The following is a 25,309-nucleotide window of genomic DNA, read 5'->3' on the forward strand; positions in this document are numbered from 1 at the left end:
CAGGCTGAACAAAGCCTTATGAGTGGCTTTGGTAGATAGAAACTGAAAGAAGCCAGTCGTTTATATGTATCCCCATAACTTAGCAGTTCAGCAAAAGAGATGATGGAATAAGTACTAGGCTTAAAAAGTAAGTCCTGGTGTCAATTTATTTAACTAAAACCCCTCAAGGCACACCAACACCAGTTGTCAAGCAATGGTAAGGGACAAACAGACACACACACATATCTATACATACATGACGGGCTTCTTTCAATTTCTGTCTACCAAGTCTACTGACAAGACTTTGGCTGGCCCAAAGCTATAGTATAAGACACTTGCTTCTTACCACACAGTCTTGCCTGCACTAAAAATCCTGTCAAAACAGTCACAGTAACCTGGTGTGGGCTCCTGCTTGGCCAGCTCCTGTCAAACCGTCTCACCCATGCCAGCATGGAAGGCAGATGTTAAACAATGATGATTGCTGTTATTTATGAACATGAGAATTTCAACAGCTTACACATTGGCTTAGCACGTAAGTGATCAAGTATTCCGCAGACACACATACTTTAATGTACTTGCCAGGGATAATTAGCATGACACAGTATGTAGCAATGCTGAATCTTTGAAACTCAGGTATAATCTGATGGGGTTTCATGCAGTTTCCATCAACCCATTTTCATTCACAAGGACTGGATCTACCAAAGGCTATAGTAAAAGACACTTGTTTCAGATTCTGTGTAATGGGTTTGAAGCTAGATCTTAGTGAATGCAAATCAGGGAACCTTCAATCTAAAATTTACTTTCCTTATTGTTATATTTGTATTTTTCATTCACGAGGTTCATCTCACATAAAATATAGAATGACTCATCACCAGTACCGCCTGACTGGCCTTCGTGCCTGTGGCACGTAAAAGCACCCACTACACTCTCGGAGTGGTTGGCGTTAGGAAGGGCATCCAGCTGTAGAAACTCTGCCAAATCAGATTGGAGCCTGGTGTAGCCATCTGGTTTCACCAGTCCTCAGTCAAATCGCTGAACTCATGCTAGCATGGAAAGCGGACGTTAAACGATGATGATGATGACTCTATAATGAGCTATTGATATATTTTCTCCTAACTATCTCTACTATAAGAAAGCTGCTTGTTAATTAGTTGTGATTATCTAACTTATGAAGGTGCATGGCTCAGTGGTTAGAGCATTGGGATCACAATCTGAAGTAGTGAGTTTGATTCTTGAACTGAGTTGAGTGTTGTGTTCTTGAGCAAGACACTTTATTTCACATTGCTCTCGTTCACTCAGCTGTAGAAATGAGTTGCAACATCACTAGTGCCAAGCTGTATCGGCCTTTGTCTTTCCCTTGGATAACATCAATGGCATGGAGAGGGGAGATTGCTATGCATGGGTGACTGCTGGTCTTGCATAAACAACCTTGCCTGGACTTGTGTGCTTCAGAGGAGAACTCTCTAGGTGCAATCCCAAAGTCATTCCTGACAGAAAGAAGTCTTTACCCTTTTACTGTTGTAACTTTTACTAAAAGAAAGCAATTATTAACATCTACACTGCCTAGAAAATTCTTATGAATTCCAATTTTAATATATTTTAATCAAAATGTGGTTTGCAAGATTCTTCTATTAATGGAGATTTCAAAGTATACACTAATAAGAAAACTTATTTTTATTCACTGTGAAAATAATCTGTCAGACTATGCTTGGCTGATGAGATTTAAAAAACATAACTGTCATTCACAAGTGAATATGATATGGTAAGACCTATGCTTTTGCTAATTGTTTTAGGTGCCAGAGCACTCAGAACAAAATAAAAGAAATCCATTGTGTGTGCATGTGTATGCTCATGTGTGTATGTGTGTGCATCTTCCTGTCCTGGCATTGCATGACATTTGTAAATGAATGTCACCATCATACAACAGTGTCAATTTCAAGTCTTGCATGAAAATATATCTGGACATAAGCAAATATTAACTTGCTTGGAAACGGGTAGGGTTGGTGACAGGAAGGGCATCTGGCTATAGAAAATCCACCTCAACATGCAAGTATGGAAAAGAGGACATTAAAACAGTGATGATGATGACAAGTTAAGGTCGTTTAATTTGCTTTATTTTGTCCAAGTTTTTGATTATATCTTTGATTTCCTTCTATAGTTAAAACTTGTTTGAAGTCTAAAACTTGAACCTGTTCCACATTTGATTTCTTTCCATAGTTAAGGTTATTTGAAGTGTAACACTTGATCTTGTACCATTTTTTTTTTCAGTTATGTCCTTGATTTCATTCCATAGTTAAGTCTAATGTTCACACACGTGATGATATGCAGACTGTATATTATTCATGGGTAACAATGGTCTGAGAATACCTGTTACTTACATTTTGGCAAATTTAAATCTGAACACTAACAACACTGAATGACAAAGAAATTTGTAACTTACTTGTAGGAAGACTTTTTTCTCCAGTTCCATAACTGTTTATAGCTCCCATACGAAACCGATAGCTAACAGCAGGAATTAAACCATGTATGATAGTTTTGAGTTGACCACTTTCAGTACTGACTTCAACCAAATGTCTAGAAATTACTAGAATGTAAAAATAAGGTTTAATATAATTTATGTCTTTTAATACACAGTTGATTTATTTGACTTTACATCAGTCTGTGAACATATTTAAAAGCATAAAAATTTAAAAAAAAACACCTAAAAACCAAAACTGAAGGGGTAAAAATTAAATAGCATACATATGAAAATATGTACAAACCATTTATTAAAACTGATATAAGCTAATAAACTTCATGTTATGTCATTTTTTAGTTAAATTACATCTCATGGGACCAATTAGAGATGTGAGTTGAAATATGTGTGTCATTGTTTTTCAAGCTGCTTATGTTAATTGCAATATTATTCATATTTATTAATGTTTTTATTGCTTAATCTTTATCCATTCATTCCTGGGTTAGTGCCACTTCTGAAAGAGGAACTTTTCCTTGAACTGTCTCCACTGATATATATATCTTTAGACTGTCTTGTTCACATGGGCTCCAGGTAGTAGGTAAGGTTGTTGTGTCATCACACCTTTTTGTCTTCCCTATAATCCAACTCATTCTCTTAGTAACCCCTCAGAAATGTTAATAAAAGAACATATCAGAAGATAACTCTTCTAATAGAAAAATTTTCTATGTTCATTAGCAGCTACACTATTTCACTAGCTTTTTTTCTCAGCCACTTTTGACTCATTCATCTATCCTCCTTTTGTGTGTGTTCAACCCTTCTCTCAGGTCTCACACTAACCATACACCAAGTCCATTTTCTCCAGAACCTTAAAATTCCAACATTTTCTCTAAGCAATATTTTTTCCTGCATCTCTCAGCTTGCAACTCTTCAAGAGTGGTGACATTGCTGGAAGTTAATATGAGCAATCTAACCATTGGAGTTATTGCAAAAGCTAAAGTTCTCATTTACAGATGAAAACAAAAAAAGGGTAAGATCATAGTTGCATTGTGCTTCATGGCAAACAGTGCCTCTTCTTTGCGATGGCCAGACATTTAGCCATGTTGCCACACACTGGAATCAAATCAGGACCTTGTGGTTGCAAACCATTTAACCATACTGTTATATAACCGATTAAAACCACATGACTAGGAGATGATGTTGCATGTTTCATGTGCAGTTAGTGTACTCCATGGTTGAGTGGTTAGCAGCAGGAAGAGTATACAGCATAATAACTGTGATAATGTCAAACTTAAATAATTTGTTATCAAGTTCTCAAGTTTACATGACCAGAAGAATCTATCAAAAGGAGACCCTGCTTCTATTGTCATGTTGATAAAACCAGCAGTAGAATCAAACTCCTCTTCTAGTCATACCCATCCTGTTAGCTCTTTAATCCTTCCACATTCAGATTTTTGTCAAATCATGCATTATCTCATAACCTTGGGACTTCAATGATGAGATTGTGTACTTTTAAAATGACATCATAAGGTGGATGTGGAAGGCCAGATCCAGAAACAGGTTGAACATTTGAGTTGCATGTGGCTGGTTTAAATGCTTAAGGCTTAAAATACCACTGAACCCTAAACTGATTTCACATGCGATTTGAAAGAAAGATACAGCTTAGTGGTGTCTAATTAACTTTTTCAGGGCCATCAGAGATGAGACTGACAATGAAGTACACTAATTAAACATTAAATAATTAGACTGTACTTCAGTTAATCAGAAAATATACATATTAACACTCTGATGAGCTGTACTTATCAATGCATCAATTCCTCTCAGTCAAGTGGACTGAATCTACCTATGGCACCTTTTTCTAACCAGGTAAACTGTATTTCTTTATGGTTAAAATTTACAGTGAACTGTATCTCCTTGTAGTACCGTCTATCTACAGCCAAGTGTAAATAGTTAGTACCTTTCTGTGGCACCTATTTACAAGGTAAACTTCATATCCACATGGTACTTTTTTTTACAGCCAAGTGAACTGTGGATATCCAGGGTACCTATTTATAACTAAGTGAACTTTACCTCCCTGAGATAGTATTTGTAATTAGCTGAACTACACCACTCAGTGGTACCTATTTAAAACTATGCAATTTAACTAATTTTTTTTTTAAAATTAATTTAAATATCATTACTAACCAGAGCCAAACAAATCCCAAACACTGCTGAAATTTGTTTGGTATTCTATAATATAATAAGTGATTGGAGCATCATTGTCTCTACCATCAAACCAGGCTAATTGCAGACTTTCCTTTTGATTCAACACTTTTTCAGCTGCCAATCCTTGAGGTCGTCCAGGTGGCCCTATTGACAAAAGAAGAAAAAAAAATGAATAAACAACAACATTTATTTTTACATCTGTTTACCCATGGGTTGAATAAATATATTATTGAAGCATTGTTTTACAGCCAGACGCCCTTTCTATGGTTGACCTTTTCAAGTAAGGGATCTCTTCAAAGGTATGGAAGCCCAGTGAATGATCTGTTTACAGGAGAAATTACAACATTACTGTCTTTCACCCTTTCAGAGTTGATAAAATAAAGTTGAGAGAGTGGATTGACAGAATTGATATAAAATGTTGGATGAGATGCCTCGCAGTATCTGGTCTGATTTTTTACATTTGAATTCAAATTCTCCACCTTACTAGAATCTCATTAGTAGGAAGATTAGTATGGAACACTGGTGCTGAGTCTAATGTTAAAAAACATAAAACTCCTAATGAAACTAACAAATTCACAAACTTCTCTAGTGCTAGTACCATGATAAAACACATGTAGTACACTAAATAAAGTGGTTGATGTTAGGAATGGCATCCAGCCATAAAAATTCTACCAAAACAGACATATTGGAGCAAGATATGGTCCTCTAACTTGTAGAATCCTGTTGAACCATCCAGCCCATACCTGCATGGAAAGCAAACTTAGAATGGCAACAATGATATGAATGAAAATAAACATTTTCCCATATCTTCCTCTAGATCCATAAGAATGAACTTGTGCCTGCACCTAATAAAAGTGGAGAAACTGATGACAATGATGGTGTTGCTTGATTTATGAAGATATCTGTCTAGGCTTGCTGCTTTGAACAAGGTTGCACAAGCCTTGTCTAGTGAAATACGAAGTATACTGCAAAACTTACCAATGACTGTGAGGTAGGCACCTGCGCTTGTTGTGCCAATGATTGTTTTCACCTGACATAAATATTGTCCTGCATGTTTGAATCCAGCATTTTTGATGTATAAGTCTCCTTTATCATCTCCTTCACCCTAGAAAATAGTATAAAATACAAAAAAGAACAAAAGTAAATTTGATGAGCAAATTAAAACCGGAATCAGATGAACCTGATTATGGGCTGCATTGGCAAAAATAATTCATTAGCCCTTTTGCTTCCATATTTCTGATGAAATACATTACTTTTCTTTCAAGTAAGTTAAAAAATAATGAACAATATTAGTAAAATAATTCTGTCATTAGTAAACTAGTTTTAACAAAACTAATGTTTTGAACATAAATTCACATAAAATTTTAATAGGACATTTTAATTTAGATTACTTTATTACTATAGGTATCAAAAGTCTATGCCACAGGTATCAAATGGGCTAAATTTGCATACCATGGAGGAGACAAGAGTCCTAATACTGAATGAAGTCTGTATTCTACAAAACCTACATGTTGGATGAGATGCCTCACAGCATCTGGTCTGATTTTTTACGTTTGAGTTCAAATTCTCCACCTTACTAGAATCTCATTAGTAGGAAGATTAGTACAAAGCACTGGTATTGAGTCTAATGTAAAAAAAAAAAACAGAACCTGGTACAAATGACAACCCAATTTCAACTTAGCTCAACAAGAACAACAAATTACACAACTTCCAGAAGGAAGATATAAACTTATGATCTGATTTATACAGAGATGCATAATATTTTTGACTTAAAGCAGCAAGCTGGTAGAATCATTAGCATGCTTGGCAAAATGCTTTGCAGCATTTCATCTGTTTTTACATTCTGAGTTCAAATCTACCAAGGTCAACTTTGCCTTTCATCTTTTCAGGGTCGAAAAAATAAGTACCAGTTGAGCACTGGGGTTAATGCAATCGACTTACCCCTCTCACAAATTACTGGCTTTGTGCCAAAATTTGAAATCTATATTTTTGACTTTATGACCACTGGAGATAACAACAATAAATAATTGGTACACTTCACATAGTCTCTATCTTTTTATCAATCATGTTATCAGATGATCTGAAACATTGCTGGTCACAACATACTTCCATTCCTTGCCTTGATCATACCCTTCTCTTCTATAGGAGACTGAACTGGGTTAAATCCAAGAGACCAGAGTGTACTAAGAGTCTCACGTACACATAAGTTGTCAAGGAGTCAGATTACTAACATAGCTAGAGTGTGTGCCGCACAGGGTGGTCCTTCAGTCTGTCACACCTGATTCTGCCCTCTCTGCTCCACTTTAGTTATGCTAGTGAATCAGATCACAAACACCCACAACTTCACATGGTTGAGAAAGAGAGAGAGAAACATCATTTTTAAAATTAACATACACATATATACACACGTATATATACATATATATATATATATATATACATACATATATCACACATATATATGCACTCATATATACATACATATATATACACACATAGATGTATATATATGCACACACACATATATATATATGCATATATGTACACATATATAGACATACACATATGCATATATATATATATATATATATATATATATATATACACACACATACATATATAGACACACACATATATATATACACAGACATATATATATATATATATATATACACACACACACACACACATATATACACACCACATACATATATACACACACACACATATAGATACACATATATGGTATATATATATTATACACACGTGTAGACAGTAACCACTCATAAGATGGAAGCATACTAGCGAAATGTCACTGTGAAGAAAAGATAAAGAAAAAGCATGAGACTTACTGTTCCATAGTGATCACCAGCTTTCACATGAATATCGTAACCATTGAAGGACCAGGTATAAACAACATCCAAGTCTTTAGGGTATGAAGCACGGCATTTTAAAACAGCAGTTTCATTGAATATTACCTTTGTGTTTCTTGGTTTTATACTAATTACAGTACTCGCTGTATTAAGAAAGTAGAAATAAAGATAAGGTGATAATTAAAATGACAAATTTTCTCAATGGTTCGATTTTAATTTCCTTATTTTCCGTCTGCTTTTGATATACTTCTGTGCTTTATAGCACTATACGTCTCTACAAGAAGTTTTCTCTAGACGAATACTATAGACTTGTGTCTTTCAGGCATGTTCTTTATGGCCATGTCCCCATTCCCTCTCCAGCCAAGAGGTCTTCGTCTTGCAGGCGCTGGTGTCACATAAAATGCATACACACCAGTGTTATGTAAGCTCACTTGTGCCAGTGACACAGAAAGCACCTAGCACACTTTGTAAAGTGGTTGGCACTAGCTGTAGAAACCATGCCAAAACAGACAGTTGGAACCTGAACAGCTCTCTGGTTGGTCAGCTCCTGTCAAACCACCCAGCCCCATGCTGGCATGAAAAATAGATGTTAAATGATGACAAGGAGGAGACAGAATACCACTTTGAACTAATAACAAATTTTTATCCAACCTGCTAGTTATTTACGATACCAGTGATTTGTTAATCACAGTCTTTCTATAACAGTTAAGGCTAAGCATGTGGCTGCTGGTGGATACCTGCTACTGATGACGCTCAAAGATGTAGAAATTTAGATTTAGCAATCCCATTACTGCTGCTGGACACTTTTTGTCTACTAGTGACACTCTTCTGTGCTTTTTAACATGATATGCCTATATGAGATGCTTTCTCGAGATGAATATCACAGTTATATGGCCTTCTATAGTATATGCATGTTAAGTAAGATGTACAGAATACTATTTTGAACTAATACTACTTCCGCCACTAATAATGAATTTTATAAAATTTTGTTTATTCTTTTGCATGCAACTATTGTGAGACACCATTTTCAGAGGTTATTAATTGATCATAGAGACCTCTGCATTTCTTTCAGCATGGACATATCTTTAACTATCTCAATTTAGTGAATCATCAAGTTGCCACAAAAGAACAACTTGATAAACATGTAAACACAAACATGCATATATCATCATTAACATTTAGCATCCATTTACCAAGCTGCAACAAGCTCCAATGTCAGCTTTGGCATGGTTTCTACAGCAGAATGTCCTTTCTAATGTAAACCATTTTACAGAGTGTAATTAGTACATTGTTTTTTCCCCTAATAGCATGAGTTGGATGAATATATATTGTAGTAGCATTGTTTTACAGTCAGATGCTCTCCCTGTTGCTCATCCTTACCTGCATTTCAAGTAAAGGATCTTTCATTCCACACATCTTTGAAAGTACAGAGCTAGAAGATGATTTGTTGATAGGGTATCCTCAACAAACATCATTGTTAGTAGCTCAGTACTTCTTTTCATGTAGAGTACAGAATGTAAATATTTGCGCATCTCCCCACCAATGTGCACACAAGCAAAAAAAAATATATATATATACTGGTGCCACATAAAAAGCACCCATACCGGTGCTACGTAAAAGCACTCAGTACATTCTGTAAAGTGTTAGCATTAGGAAGAAAGCATGCCAAAACAGACATGGACCCCGAACAGCCCTTCAGCTGGTCAGCTTCTGTCAAACCAGCCAACCCATGCAGCAAGGAAAATGGATGTTAAATGATGATGATGATGATATACATATACACAGAGAGGTATGGCTGTGTGATTAAGTTCACTTCCATCTCGCATGGTTTTGGGTTTAGTCAAGTGTCTTCTACTCCAGTCGCAGGCTGACCAATGCCTTGTGAATGGATTTGATAGATGGAAACGAAAGAAGTCCATTGTGTATGTGTGTATATGTGCATGCGTACATGCATGGATGTGAGTGTCTGTGTGCATATGGACGTCTGCACAGGTATCTCTTTCCTTGTCTCAACATTGCATGATTTTTATAAACACTTGTCACCATCCTACAAGTGGTATCCTTCATTTCCAATCTTCTGTGAAAGTATGTCCGGTCATAGAGAATATTACATTAATTGGAATGAGGGTTAGCAAAAGGATGGGCATCCATATGTAGAAAATTTGTCTTGACAAATTCTGTCCAATCCATATGAGCATAGAAGAGTGAACATCAAAACAATGATGACCATGATTATGACACACAACACACACTTGCACAGTTTCTGTCAACCAATTTCACTCACAAAGCATTGTAAAGCCAATAGGTGTAGCTGAAGATACTTGTCCAAGCTGCTGTGCAGTGTGTAGGTTGAGGAAGAACTTGTTGCTATATACGACATGCCCAGCTAACATATAGGTTTCACTTCGTTGATTCATGCATAAATGTAAATATACATAAGGCAGTGTGTGTGTATTTGTTAAGGGAAATTTGGCTGTTATTTCTAGCATCTTCAGATACCAAACAGAGGCTCTTTTCACCGCCTGTCAACTCACAAAGTAGTGTTCAACCTCAATATAACATTTGTGATCACAAACAGTGTGCATAACAAACACCAGAATAATGTAAGGTTTATAACCCCACACTTCACATTTGTGCATGTGTGTGTGTATATATATATCTATATGTCTTTATGTATAGTTATATACAAAAAAAAAGTAAATGTTAATTTAAGGATCACTCTACACATTTAAGCAGAGTATACTTTTATACAATTATATATATATATATATACACACATATATACATACAATTATATATATATATATATATATATATATATATATATATATATATATATATACACACACACACATACATACATACATACATATATATATATACGTACACACACACACACACACACACACACAACAGGGTGTTGAAAAGTTCCTGGGTTTAAGGGTATTGTGAAAGGCCTGGCTGGAGGCCCAATCTTCTGAGTTCTTTTAAAGGGCTTAGAAAAACTGAAGGACCACTGCAATAAGTGTGTAACTCTGAGAAGGGAATATGTTGAATAAAATCATAGTTAACTGATCCTCCTGTATTTTCTTTTACCCTAAGTCAGAAACTTTTCAGCACCCCACCCTCTCGCATACATACACACTTACATATATAGTGTTCACCCATGCAATCATGCATTCCACATAACTGCTACTTACATTTCACTGAAAGCTCAGTCTCTGTTGAAGCAGTTCCCAACCTGTTTGTAGCCTCACATTTATATCTGCCAGCATCACCAGAGGTTATATCAGTTATAAGAAGGTTTCCATTGTGATATAAAGTGTATCGGTTACTTGTAGAACCTGCGGTTAATCCAAGGGACATGCCATTTTTAAACCACTCTATGGTTGGGTATGGAGCTGCTTCAGGCCTGCATTGTAAGGTAACATTTCCTTGTACAGATGCTAAGGTAGTGGGTAGCAAAGGGTTGCTCCAGAATTCTGGCTTCAATTCTACACAGGTGTTATTTCAAGATGAAAGAAAAGAAAAGAAAAAAAGAGAACAAAAGCCATCATCAGCATTATAATTATCATCCATACTATCATCTGGATATAAACATTATGAACATCAATGAATTGATGCATGTGTGTGTGTGTGTGTGTGTGTGTGAGCATGTAGGTATATATCATCTAATGAATTGTAATTCCGAAATATCATCGGACTATAGATAACCAAATTACAACAGGTATATAGTCCATCTTTTGTTTTATATTGCATTGTTGTACCATTCTAAACTTTTATTCTTTACATCAATATGAAAGTTAAAATGTGCATTTGTTCATCAAAGGAAGAAATAGAAAATAAAGTGTGTATGTATGTGTGTAAAGACAATGTGTTAGCAGAGTCATTAGAATTTTAGATAGAATACTATGTGGTATTCATTTTAAGTCTACGTGTTCCAAGTTCAGGCCTTGCTGAAGTCAACTCAGTCTTCCATCCTTACAGAGTCCATAAACAAAGTGTTGTGGTGAATCTGCTTTTCTCTCTTTTCATTCTGAAAGAAAGTGGCTGTGTTCATACTGGAAAGAACTCCACCAGATTTACAATGCACAAGATCCTACATTTAGTGGTGGAGTCTCTACACCTGTATCAGAGGAGTTGAGGACCCAAAGTATGAAGGAAAAATTAAAACTTGGGTTGAGAGAACAAGAGATTGGCATCACACAGATGTATGTATACATCCATGTGTTTGTTGACTAATATAGTAACAAATGTTAGCACCCTGGGTGGAATAGGAAAATAAAAATCACTTTTGATGTCTTCATCTCACTTTAATAAAAAGGCAATCTATTCCAGAAGAAATTTTATGCCCCTTCACACCTACGTGTACTTGAAGACAACTGCCCATATCACCACCTTTTCTTCTTTATGTTACATGTATGCATGTGTGTGTGTGTGTGTGTGTGTGCATGTAGGTATATATCATCTAATCCATGCTAATATGGAAGATGAACTTTAAATGAGGATTGGGCTATCATCATTTTATGTCTGCTTTCCATTCTGGCAGGAGTTAGATGGATCATCACAGTCTGTATCAATTCCTACTTGGAGAGTGCCCAACTAGACAGGCCAGAGTCCTTTCTGGAGGTTCAATGTCTGGAAATCAGGCTTCACCACTGAATGTCTTGAACTCTAAACTGCTGGTGTAGTGATGGGGGTACTTCTATGGCATAAGCATGTTTTGAGAGAATTTGTAAACCTAGTGCACCCCAACTGCACTCTAGATCTGACCATGAATAATTTCTTCGACAGACAGACAGACAGAAAGAAAAAAACAATGAAAAGGCTAATACATAAAATAAGGGAACAAAAAGAAAAGAAAATGGCATTTTCAGTATAGTTGAAACTCCCTGGCTGAAAATAACAGAAAAACTCACCTAAAACTCTCAACTGACCAGCTGAGAGTGCAGAACCATATTCATTTTTAGCTTTACATTGATACATGCCATCATCATCTTTTGAAATCTTAAGAATAGTCATGACATTGTTGTGTACAATAACCTTTCCATTTACAGATTTCATTGGTTCACCATTTTTGTACCATGCGTAGACAGCTGCTGGTTTAGCATGAGCCTCACACTGCCATGTTAACTGACTTCCAATATCTAAAAGCTGATCCTTCAGTTCAGTTTTAAAATGTGGCCTGACTGAAAAATGAAAAATATGAAAAGATTCAGATAACAATATTAATTACCAAAATAAGGCAGTGAGTTGGCAGTATCATTAGCATGCTGGGCAAAATGCCACTAAGCATTTTGCCCATCTTTACATTCTGATTCAAATTCTGCCAAGGTTAACTTAGCCTTTTATCCTTTTGAGGTCAATAAAATAAGTACCAGTTGAGTGCTGGAGGTCAATGTAATTGACTTGAACACTCACCTAAAATTGCTGGCCTTGTGTCAAAATTCGAAATGAACATTAATTATGAAAATGAGAAAGTGAAAAATTATGAAAATGTATATATTAAAAAAATATTTTGTGATTTTACCATTTGGTTAAAACATCCAGTTAAAAAGTGTATGGTTAAAGCATCTGGTTTCAAGCACGGTCCAGTTAAAGCTCTCAATAAAAGACCCTCATTTAAGTATGGCGAGAGCTCCCAATTTAAAGTACCCAGTTAAAACAAAGTTAATGCACACAATGAAAACATCCAAGTAAAATTACCAGTTATATACCCAATTAAGCGATCTAATTAAAAAATTCAGCTGAAATACCCTGTTAAAATGCCCAGTCAAATTAACCACTTAAAAATGTCCATTTAAAGAGTCCAGTCAAGGAATCCAGTTAAGACATCAATCAAACAGTTAATGAAGCCGCTTAAAGTGGTTAGTTAAATTACCTGGTGAAAGTGCCAAATTGATGCATTTAATGTAGCGAGATAAAGTGACTAATTAAAACACCTGGTTAAAAGCATCTAATAAAAAGACTCAAAATTCACCAAGACATACTTTTTTTGCAAAGTAAGCTACAAGGTCGAGATAGGCACACTAAATTGACCCCAGTACTGAAATGATGCTTACTGTATCATGATCTAGGTGGGATTTGAACTTAGAATATAATGAACTAAATATCACAAGGCATTTTTCTGATTTTCTATTTTTTGTGCCACCCACTGCCTGGTACTAATTGCATGAGACCTTACATAGGCACAAGGCTAGAAATTTCGGTGGGAAGGACAGCTGATTATATCAACCCCAGTATGTGACTGGTACTTATATCAATACTGGAGAGATGAAAGACAAAGTTGAGATCTTGGTAAGATTTGAACATAGAATGTAGACAACAGTAACTAAATACCACAAGGCATTTTGTCTAAGCCAATCTACCAATATACTATTACTATTACTACTATTACTAATAATAATCCTTTCTACTATAGGCACAAGGGCCTGAAATTTGGGAGGAGGGAAAGTCGATTACATCAACCCCAGTGTTTCACTGGTACTTAATTTATCGACCCCAAAAGGATGAAGGACAAAATCAACCTCGCCAGAATTTTAACTCAGAACACGAAGACAGATGAAATGCTGTTAAGCATTTTGCCCAACATGCTAATGATTCTTCCAGCTCACCGTTTTGAATAATAATGGGTTTCAAATTTTAGTGTATGTTGTTTTGTTAATGTGGTTATTGGCTTCAGGACAGTATCAGGGAAAAAAGTCCCTTTAAGACAGCAAGAGTTAAAAAACACTGAATAAGCTTATGTACGTATATATATGTACGTATACCTGTGTATGTGTGTGTGCATCTATACAAATATATATATATATATATATATATATATATATATATATATACATACACACACACACACAAAGAGTAATACCCGTCATTGATCAGGTAATTACTTTTAGTGTTTCTCGGGCTAAGAACCTGGAAAAATGAGCAGATCATATAGAAGAATAGCTTTACGGAATCCAGTTGATTGTGGTGACACTGAAAAGGTTGCAGGTCAAGTGGAACATCACTGTTTCTACAGAAAAAGCATTGCAAGTCATGTGTTTGTTTGGTGTTCATTTTTTGACAGTCTTTTAGTAGACATTTTTTTGATTAGGAATAAGTGTAAAGTAATAGTGAAATGAAATTACAAATGCTGTGTCCTGTCAGTGTTAGTGGTGAAATTCTGATGCTATATTACAGGAATGGAAGGCAAGACAACAGTAAGTAAAAGTCCAATGAAATTACAAATGCTGTGTCCTCTCAGTCAAATTTAGGTTTACTTGTCCGGTATGTGTATTTTATAAAAGAAATACATGTAATAACTGAGGTAGAAAAAAGATGGATTTCATATACGAACTTATGTTTGTTTTTCAAGTTGCAATCCAGCAACTTACAGTGTTTGGCCCTGATTTTTATTAATGCTCCTATCAGAATCAAGAAACTAGGAAAATAGGTATATCATATAGAAGAATAGCTTTATGGAATCTAGATGACTGTGCTGGCACTGAAAAGTGCTACAGGTCAAGTGGAACATCCATTTGTCACTGTTCCTCTTGACGTTTGAATAGGCAGTATATATATTGAATAAAGCTAGAAGAATAGCTTTAGTGAGTCCAGGTGACTATGTGATGACACTGAGATGGCTACAGGTGAAGTGAAAGACCCATTTGTCATGGTTTCTTTTGACATTTGAATAGGCCATATGCTCAAGAAGAATTGAAAGATTCAGCTTTGAATCTGAAACAGGGTGAGGCTACAACTACAGATTTAGGTTTGCATGTGTCTCATCCTCATTTTCTGCTGCACATCATGCATTTGTTTGCTGTTCGTTTTTTTGACTATCTTTTTTTAGGAGACACTTTTTTGATTAGGAATATCAGTAAATGATAGTGGAAGGAAATTACAAATGCTGTGTCCTGTCAATGTTAGTGCTGAAATTCTGACACTATATTACAGGAATCGAAGGCAAGGCAACAGTAAGTCCAAGGAAATTACATGGTGTCCAGAGCTGTGAACAGGAACTTTTTTCTAAATTTCTGAAAGTTCTAGATAACCAAAGGACCCACCCACAGTTGAATGTGAAAAGATGGATAGAAGAACATATCCTAAACCCCCAAAAATTCATGGCCTTTCTTAACAAATCTAGCATATATTCTATCTAATGTGTACAGCAAAACATAAACAACACAACCAAGAGAATAAATATTGTAAAAACCCATGTAATTAGGAATTCTTTTGTTGAAAAAAAGATGTGCAAAAATGTAAACATTTGTACCAGAAGTTGACTCATTTAATGTAAGAACAGGTTTTTACAGAAAAAAGGAAGGGCTTGAATATAATGAAGTTGACTTTTTATTTATGCTGGGTGGTATAATGCTTATATTACTGTATAAATTTACTAAGACCTTTTTGAATTACGGAGCTGTACTTGCATAGCAAGTGACTTGATCTGAGATCGTGTGCTGAAACAAAAACAGTTGCAGTATGGAAGATGTTTGTAAGCCATTTAAGAACACACAAAAAGAGTTAGTTTCACTTCACATCTAAATTTAATTTATGTCAAAATATTTTTGTCGCTTTGAAACCATGACCTGTTCACTGACAAAACTTCATGCTGCATCTAAAAAAGTAACAGTTAGTTCATGATATATATGTATGTATGTATGTATTTATGTGAGTATTTACATATGTGTGTAGATATGTCTGTGTGTGTGTGTATATGTGCATGTACATGTAAACACAAGCCACTGCATGTTAATTTCACGAGCAAGCTGTTCCATTGATCATGATAACCAATGGCGTGCTCCTTATATATATGTATGTATGTATAATGAGCAAAATAAAACAGGAAAGTTGTTTTAAAGTTTTGTTATAACCAGAGTAAAACAAGAGTTCCATACCTTTTACATCCAGGTTAACTGTTGCAGTTTCTGATCCATATGCATTAATTACTGTGCAGCTGTATGTTCCACTATCACTTACATTGGCCTTTGGAAATTTCAGTACTCTTTTGTGGTTCTCGTACTGAACATATTTTGGCATTTCTTTACCAAGTCGAGACCAAGTATAATGAAGAGTATACCTGAAATTAAAGATACAATCAATAAGTATCAGTTAATTTAGCCAATGCACATTATCATCATCATAATTTTATCGTTGGTACTGATGCCACATAAAAAGAACCCAGTCCACTTTGTAAGGTGGTTGACATCAGGAAGGGCATCCAGCTGTAAAAGCCATACCAAAACAGAGCTTGACCTTGCCAATGTTGGTGCCACATAAAGAGTACTTGGTTCACTTTGTAAGGTGATTGTCTTTAGGAAGGGCATGCAGCTGTAAAATCAATGCCAAAGCAGACAGTGGAGCAATCCTCTGGCTTGCTGGCTCCTATGAAACCATCCATCCCATGCCAGCATGGAAGATGGATGTTAAATGTCCTTTTAAATATAACCAGGTGGCCATACATCTTTTGTTTGTTTTCCTACTTCTAGGTTTCCCACTCACAAAAAAAGTATGGCAAGTGTCTTTTACTATGGCCTGTGGGTGCTGACCAATACTTTGTGAGTGAAGTTGGTAGGCAGAAAGTGTGCAGAAATTTATCATATTAGTGTGTATATGGAGTGCACTTTTGAAACATGGAGGTCACACTGGGCAAGCTGCCTGGGGCTCTCATGGGTCCAGAGGCTCAATTCTGATCTATCTATGCTGTGGCTTGCTTTCAATAAATGTTTTAGGGCCCAGTACATTGATTGGCCTGCAGGCCTATAATGCTACTAAGATGACACCCTGCATGTGAGAGCAGCTATATGTGTTTGTCTTTCATTGTTTGACAAACAGTGTTTGTTTGGTTATGACACTATTACTTAGCAATTCAGCAGAAAGAGATTGATACAAGTATGAGGCATTAAAACAACTACTGGGGTTTATTAATTAACTAAACTCTTCAGAGGAATGCTTCCGTATGGCTGTAATCCAATGACTGAATGAAATCAAGAGTAAAGAATTATATTTTACACATCACTTACAAAAGAAGCAACCATCCCTATTTTGTACCTTGAAATTTCCATGAGATTGTTAAAGATTGTATAGTATACTTTTCAATAATGAAGTTGTAATCAAAGTAATGTGTAAAATATAATTCTTTACTCTTGTTTGCTACAGTCGTTGGATTACAGCCATTTGGAACACGCCTCTGAGAGTTTAGTTGGTCAATCAACCCCAGTAGTTATTTTAGTGCCTCATACTTCTATCAATCTCTTTTTGCTGAATTGCTAAGTTATGGTGACATAAGCAGACAAACAGAATGTTAACCATGTATGTTCCAGCCATGATATTTTAGTCTTATTTTTTTTCCAGCCATGGTTAAGAAGTATGGTTTACAATTTCTTAACCACTATACACTTAAGTTAGCAGTAACTTACAAGTGAAGTTATAAGTTTGAAGGCGCATGGCTCAGTGGTTAGAGCATTGGGCTCGCAACCATGAGGTAGTGAGTTCGATTTCCGGACCGTGCTGTGTGTTGTGTTCTTGAGCAAGACACTTTATTTCACACTGCACCAGTTCACTCAGCTGTAGAAATGCGTTACGATGTCACCGGTGCCAAACTGTATTGGCCTTTGCCTTTCTCTGAGATAACACAGGTGACGTGGAAAGGGGAAGCTGCTATGCAAGGATGACTGCTGGTCTCCCAATAACAACCTTGCCCAAACTTGTGCCTTAGAGGGTAACTTTCTAAGTGCAATCCCATGGTTGTTCATAACTGAAGGGGGTCTTTATGCCTTTTTTTATAAGTGAACTTTGGTAGGTAATAACTGTACAGGAGCTCATCAGACACACAAATGTATATATATATATATATATATATATATATATATATATATATATATGTATATATATATATATATATATTTGTATATATATATATATATTTGTATATATATACATATATATATTTGTATATATATATATATATATATATATATATATATATATATATATATATATATATATATATTGAGAAAGAGAGAGAAAAAGGAGGCTGTCAGAATTTTAGATAATCCTTTATTAGCACTTTCGTTTGTTTTTCAAACTCATCAAGACAAAATCAAAATGGTAAAAACAGAATGTTTCATTGTTCATTTATATGAATTAGATTTTTTTTTTTGCTTTGTTTAGAAGAGGAGAATATTGTTTTTGCTTTTCTGGAAAAAGGGGAAGAGAGAGAGAGAGAGAGATAGAAAAGCAAAGAGGAGATATAAGGGTATACACAGTAAATTTTGATAAGTGCACCCGCACACATTCCACTAAAAAAAATACCTTGCATTTTTTGCATGGAATCAAATACCCTGATTTCCTAACGTGCAGCAATCCCCTTATTTTTCGTTGAAAAAAAAGGGCGATTCCTCACTGTCCCGGAATCATTGAAATGTTTTTTTTTCCCCCATTGAATGAATTATGGTGACTTCCTTATATGCCACAAAACATTTTTTGCCCAGAAAAGGGGTTGGGTGGGGTGGAACCCTTGGAAATTTTACCCCCACCATTTTACAGAAATATGCTTTTGAGAGTATGGATTACATAAGATTGAAAATTTAAACAACTTTAAAAAGAAGTGAAAATGCTAATGTTATAGATATTCTATAACTTTTAAGTGTTGGGCCTCACAGAAGTAGTGACAGGTGACTGGCACCTTTGGGGATACCATGCTTGTAGAAACCTGTCAAGCCAAGTGAGATCATAGTTGTGGCCAATGCTGGTTTCATGTCAATGGCACTCATGCCAGTAGCACGTAAAAGCACCTGCTACACTATTGGAGTGGCTGGCATTAGGAAGGGCATCCAGCTGTAGAAACCGTGCTAAGTCAGATTGGAATCTGGTGTAGCTTCCCAGCATACCAATTTTCAATCAAACTGTCCCACCAATGCCAGCATGGAAAACAGACATTAAATGATGATGAAGATGAGGTTTTTATCACAGATAAAACTGTTCAACCCATGCCAGCATGGAAAACAGACATTAAATGATGATAATGATGAATCTGTTTTAATAGAGTAGAAACATATTTTGTTATATAAGTGACTATAGAATTTAAGATCTATTATATCTAATATGATACTAAATGTAAACAGACAGACAAAAATGTAAGTAAATTAATAAAGCTAAAATAAGAATTGGCATTTATGAAATGTAAATAATTCTTTTTAAAAATATTTCTTTAAATTCTTACGTTCCATAAGCAAAGCATTCAATGTAGATAGATTCTCCTTCCAATGGTTGCTCAGGGAATATTGCTGGGAAGTCTGCATGCATTTGGGGCTTAATACTTCTGGCACCTATACATAAGAAGGATTAAATGTGTATGAGAGAGAGAGAGAGAGAGAGAGAGAGAGAGAGAGAGAGAGAGAGAGAATAGGATAGATAGAAAGCGAGGGAAGGATAAAGAGGCAAAAACTGATTGGAAGATACAGATATAGAAAGACTAATTGATAAAGAAGCAAAAAGAGATACAGATTGTAAGAGTGTAAGGCAAGCAGAAGTCACAGCTGCTACCATCAGTGAAACTTGGTGATATTGACAGGAGATCATACCAGGGTCAACGTCATCAACAAAACCTTCAATGGTTGCCCTCGCCACTGTCAGCAGTCACCCTCACCACCATCAACAGTGTCATCCATGTCAGTCAACAATGTCACCTTCATCATAGTTAACAGTGTAGCCCTCGTCACCGTCAACAGTGTCACACTTGTCACCATCAACAGTGTCACACTTGTCACCATCAACAGTGTCACACTTGTCATTATCAACAGTGTCACACTTGTCATTATCAACAGTGTCACACTTGTCACCATCAAGTGTCACACTTGTCTCTGTCAACAGTGTCACACTTGTCACCATCAACAGTGTCACACTTGTCACCATCAAGTGTCACACTTGTCACCATCAACAGTGTCACACTTGTCATCATCAACAGTGTCACACTTGTCATCATCAACAGTGTCACACTTGTCATTATCAACAGTGTCACACTTGTCATTATCAACAGTGTCACACTTGTCACCATCAAGTGTCACACTTGTCTCTGTCAACAGTGTCGCACTTGTCACTGTCAACAGTGTCGCCCTTGTCACCATCAACAGTGTTGCCCTTGTCATTGTCAACAGTGTCAACTGGGTCAGGGCCTGCCTTAAGCCGGTTGGACTGACTACTCCCAATCAGGCCCTTCACTCAAGAGGGCCACATTTATACACCAACATTTCATAAAGGTGATTTCCCTGATGTCTTTATAAAAAAAAAAACATACTTTCTACACTTTAGCGACACAAGATATCAAATGATAAACTCATTCATCCAAGACTGGTTGCATTAGCTGCTGAATTTGAAAAAAATTATTGCACTTTCAGTGTAAGGGTCAATAAGTATGTTTGTATGTGAATGTTTGAGAGTGTTTATGGGGATGTGTGTCAGTTTCTAAAAATATGTTTAATTTGGGGGAAACTTTTTATTTCAATACAGTGTATTTTATATATATCTCTATATATAAAGATGAGAATATGTGTGTGTGTGTGTGTGTGTGTGTCTGTCTGCCTGTGTGTGTGAATCCCTACAACTCGAGAACTACACAACCAATGTCATTCAAATTTTACACATGCTTTACTTAGGGTCCATGTAGTGTCAGAGGCCCCAAAAATGTTTAACTTCTTGCCTAATGCAAGCCCAGAGCAATCTCTTATATCCTCCACTATTTCAGTATTAGGTGTCAAAAGTGAAACAATAACATCTCTCTATTGTAATGTCAGATATTTTCACTTTAATACTTTCACTATTGATACTGAAATTATTATCTCACATATATACAAGCATATGTACCTATATACATACAATGTATATGTGTAGATATATATATGTATATATATATATATATATGTACACATATATATATATAGATGTACATGTAATATGTTCACATATATATATATATATATACACACACACACACATATATACATACATGTATATATATTTATACACAAACATACACACACACACACATATATATATCAATTTAAATGCAGAGCAATCCTCAGCTGCATAAAGACAGAATTTAATTAAATTAAAACAGATGGACACATTAGTATAATTTTACCTAAAATCTCCAAGAAGATAAGGAGATAGACAAAGAACATGCTGCCTTCACTCCAGCTTAGAAGCTACTAAGGCATCAGGAAGAAAGACTGGTTACAGATTTTGAAGACATTACTTACCTTTATTCTTAATTTTTAACTGTATAGCCATGCTAGTTCGAAGCATGCTTTGTGTGTTGCTGAAATCTTTGTAATCATCAGGACTAGCCAATGCCACAATACAAAAATAACTGCCTGCATCAGTTTGAGTTACCTCTGAGAAATACAGGTTACCATTATGAGAAATGAAAAGATAAGAATTCTTGTCAGGGCGAACAAAATTTATGCTGTCATTGAAAGCCCACTGATAACGGAGAGCTAAAATAAAGAAAATAAAACATTGTAAATTATATAAAGGTTATTACTAATTTGTGATTAATCTTTCATAATCAGAATTTTATTTCAAGTAGGACAACTCCATTATCTAGACGTTAAACTCAGTAACACAAAGTGTGTTACCATCTCTGCCACTCCACAGACTTCACATTAACACTAGTTTCAACATATATAGCAAAACACAGTAACAAAAAACACATCACTACTTGTGTTGATAATGGAGTCTCAATATCAGTCATCGACAAACTGTATGGAAACCTTCTGAATGGCACACTTTATGGAAAATTATCTTTAATAATAGTGTGGCTAACCTGATGATGAGCTTTGTCATGAGAAAGGTTGACCATGCCTGCTTTATAGGAGTCATCTCTTTGCTAGAAATAAAACTAAGTCTTCCTTAATCTATTAACTAGTTTTAAAAACAAAATGAAATTCACACTGGATAATTAGTAATGAAATTATTGTATACAGTGCTCAGGTGTACTACAACTTGTCAAAAGTGCGCATAAAGCATATGCAGTATTGTACAAATGTCTGGAAAGTGAACAGTGTGTGAGTCAGATACATGCTTGCGTGTGTATGGAGGGGAGAAAATCAGGTGTAGTGTTGGCGAATCTCAGGAAGCATGGAAGTTTTGAAGGATGCAGTGCTCCGACAACTAACAATGTAGTTCTAGATATAATGTTAGAAGAATAAGAGGAGAGTCATAAATGGAATGCTTCTTGTCATAAAGTCTGCAAAATAATATTTGTTTGAGTCAATATTATTATTTTATGGAGGGATGAAATGCAAAGTTGACCCAGTGCAACTGACCGGATAATATATCAAAATCATCATTTTACATGTATATTAAATTTAATATACATAAGTCACAGGAATAGAAAGCACAACACCATCTGAACATGGTTAGTTAACATGCTAGTAATAGAAACCAAATTTTCTCTATATCATGACTGATTGTTTTAAGTACCACTTAATCAATAGGGTTGATTCAATTCCCACCACATGGTCCCTTAGGTAGCTTTAGCAGAGTATCCCTTCAATTACAATCATTCAGGTGTCCAATCTGAGGATAACTTGTTCCTTTCTTATTTGTTTTGAAAGCCCTGAAAAGAGTAATGAGCACTACCATTCCACTTAATTTAAAAAAAACAAAACAAAGGACAGCATACAACCCCATCCCATCAAAAAACAAAACAAAAACCCAACCAATCCAGGATGCTCATAGTCTAGTCTGAACTCTTTTGATCATAGTACCATCATTTTACTTAGACCAGGACTGACATTGTGTTAAAAAACAACAATAGTAGCAGCATCACCATCACCAACAACAGCATTATCAACAACAATCGAAATGTGAAACAATGCTAATACTGAAAAGCAATCAACACTATAGTTTTGCTTCCTTATTGTACTTATTTAGAAACAGTTTGTTCTGACAGGTACATTTCAACTGAGAATGGAAAGAGTTATAAGAAATACCACAAAATATTTGGTCTGATTCTGTGAAATGTGCATGTTGTAGTAATGTAAGTGTTTGGCACACAATCATTACGGCATCAGTTTAATTCTTAGATCAGGCAGTGCATTGCATCTTTGAATAATTCGCTTCCTTTCACATTGCTTCCATCAATTCAGGTGTAAATGATTATCAGCAGTAGCTTAAAGGTTCACCTTGTAATGGCGCGGCATCTGATTTGGTGGACAGTATTGCCTAACATGGAAACTATGATAGCTCCTGCCTAAGGAGCCAAAAGGTTCAAGCCAGACTAAAAAGATTCTTCAATGCTTTTTAATTAGCAATAATAAAAATCAATATTACCTGGATTATGATTTGGTGGTTTACATTGCAAATATGTTCCATCGTAACTATTAGCAACCACACCCTCTCGTTGCGTATTCAAAAACTCTCCAAGAACTGTGAATTGAAATTGAAATTATAAGGCTTTGTTTGAGATGTCAAGTACTAAAAAGGACATAATTTATTGAAAACATATTTTAAAACATGAAAAAAATTTTTTTATATGCAAGTATTCCTAAGGTTACACTGTGTGGTACCTTCTTGAATAAATATGTTCTAATGCAGGGGTTTTCAAACTTTTTGACTTGTGGACCCCTTTATATTTCAGGCTTTACCTTAGGGACCCCCTTATAAATGCTTATGAAATTTATACATAAATACTTGCTTAAAATAACATATATTTTTACATTTATTTATTTAACAGTATTTAACAAATAGGTTTATTGTCAATTAAAAGATTTCGATTAAAAAACATATAAAATCAAATTGCTCATAAAAAGCATTTGCTGTCTACGGACCCCCTGTGGTCCGTGAACCACAGTTTGAAAACCCCTGTTCTAATGTAACCTTGGGTTGATCAAAATTTTGAGCATGAAATTTGGTAGACAAACTATACAGAAATCTACACATGTGTGTCTGTGTGTGTGTGTTTGTGTAGAAAAATTACTCAAAACTTTGGCAAGCTGAATATCAGCATAAATTGGAATCTGGTCAGTTAAATACAGTATAGGCACAAGTAAAAAGTTTGTTTCCCAACCACATGGTTTGGGGTTCAGTCCCACAGCATGGCATCTTGGACAAGTGTCTTTTATTATAGACCTGGGTTGATCAAAGCCTTGTGAGTGGATTTGGTAAATGAAAACTGAAAGAAGCTTGTTGTGTGTGTGTGTGTGTGAGAGGGACTCTCCTGTCGAAGAGTATGTATGAGAGTTTAGCTTTTGCCAAATGACCTGCACAAATGATTTGATTATAGTGGTCAAATGTCTGTACTACACACTAGCTCAAACTCTCCATTAAATCGCCGTTGTCAGAACAGGTGCATGGTGTGGTGTACCATGCGTCAGGTGTTGAAGTGATTGCAGAATAATGTCAGATGAAGTATTTTGCTCAATAGCACAATGCACCACCCGGTCTAGGAATTGAAACTACAATCTCACCATTGTTAGTGCAACACCCTAACCACTATATAAATATACTAGTGCAGTGCAAGTACAGACAAAATGTTGAGAATCTTACTTCACAACCACAGAATTCTGGGTTCAGTTTCACTGTGTGGAATTCCATTGTGTGTGTGTGTGTGTGTGTGTGTGTGTGTGTGTGTGTGTGTGTGTGTGTGTGTGTGTGTGTGTGTGAATGATATTCCACTTGTTTTCACACTGATGTTGCTTTTGCAGTGATAAAGTTCAATGTCCCAAAATTACAAACATCACCTCTACCCAAGTAACTCAAGGGCTTGCACAAAGACAAGCATTTAACCAAGGAATACTATTTCAAGAAGCTT

General features: G+C 35.6%; 1 protein-coding gene across 4 annotated transcripts in view; it reads right to left on the minus strand.

The window, feature by feature from the left end:
* Positions 1-25,309, minus strand: part of LOC106874959 (contactin) — a 98,646-nt gene that overhangs the window by 25,981 nt on the left and 47,356 nt on the right. For all 4 annotated transcript variants that reach the window (XM_089352502.1, XM_089352503.1, XM_089352501.1 and 1 more), the window contains 10 exons: positions 23,830-23,925; positions 21,753-21,989; positions 19,718-19,823; positions 16,392-16,573; positions 12,429-12,698; positions 10,710-11,003; positions 7,489-7,652; positions 5,615-5,741; positions 4,616-4,780; positions 2,420-2,563 (listed from right to left, as the gene is read on the minus strand). In XM_089352502.1, coding sequence (XP_089208628.1) covers positions 2,420-2,563; positions 4,616-4,780; positions 5,615-5,741; positions 7,489-7,652; positions 10,710-11,003; positions 12,429-12,698; positions 16,392-16,573; positions 19,718-19,823; positions 21,753-21,989; positions 23,830-23,925 — 1,785 coding nt within the window. The remainder of the gene's footprint in view (positions 1-2,419; positions 2,564-4,615; positions 4,781-5,614; positions 5,742-7,488; positions 7,653-10,709; positions 11,004-12,428; positions 12,699-16,391; positions 16,574-19,717; positions 19,824-21,752; positions 21,990-23,829; positions 23,926-25,309) is intronic.

This window comes from Octopus bimaculoides, chromosome 5 (genome assembly GCF_046866305.1).
Source record: "Octopus bimaculoides isolate indiv1 chromosome 5, ASM4686630v1, whole genome shotgun sequence".
Classification (NCBI taxonomy): Eukaryota; Metazoa; Mollusca; class Cephalopoda; order Octopoda; family Octopodidae; genus Octopus; species Octopus bimaculoides.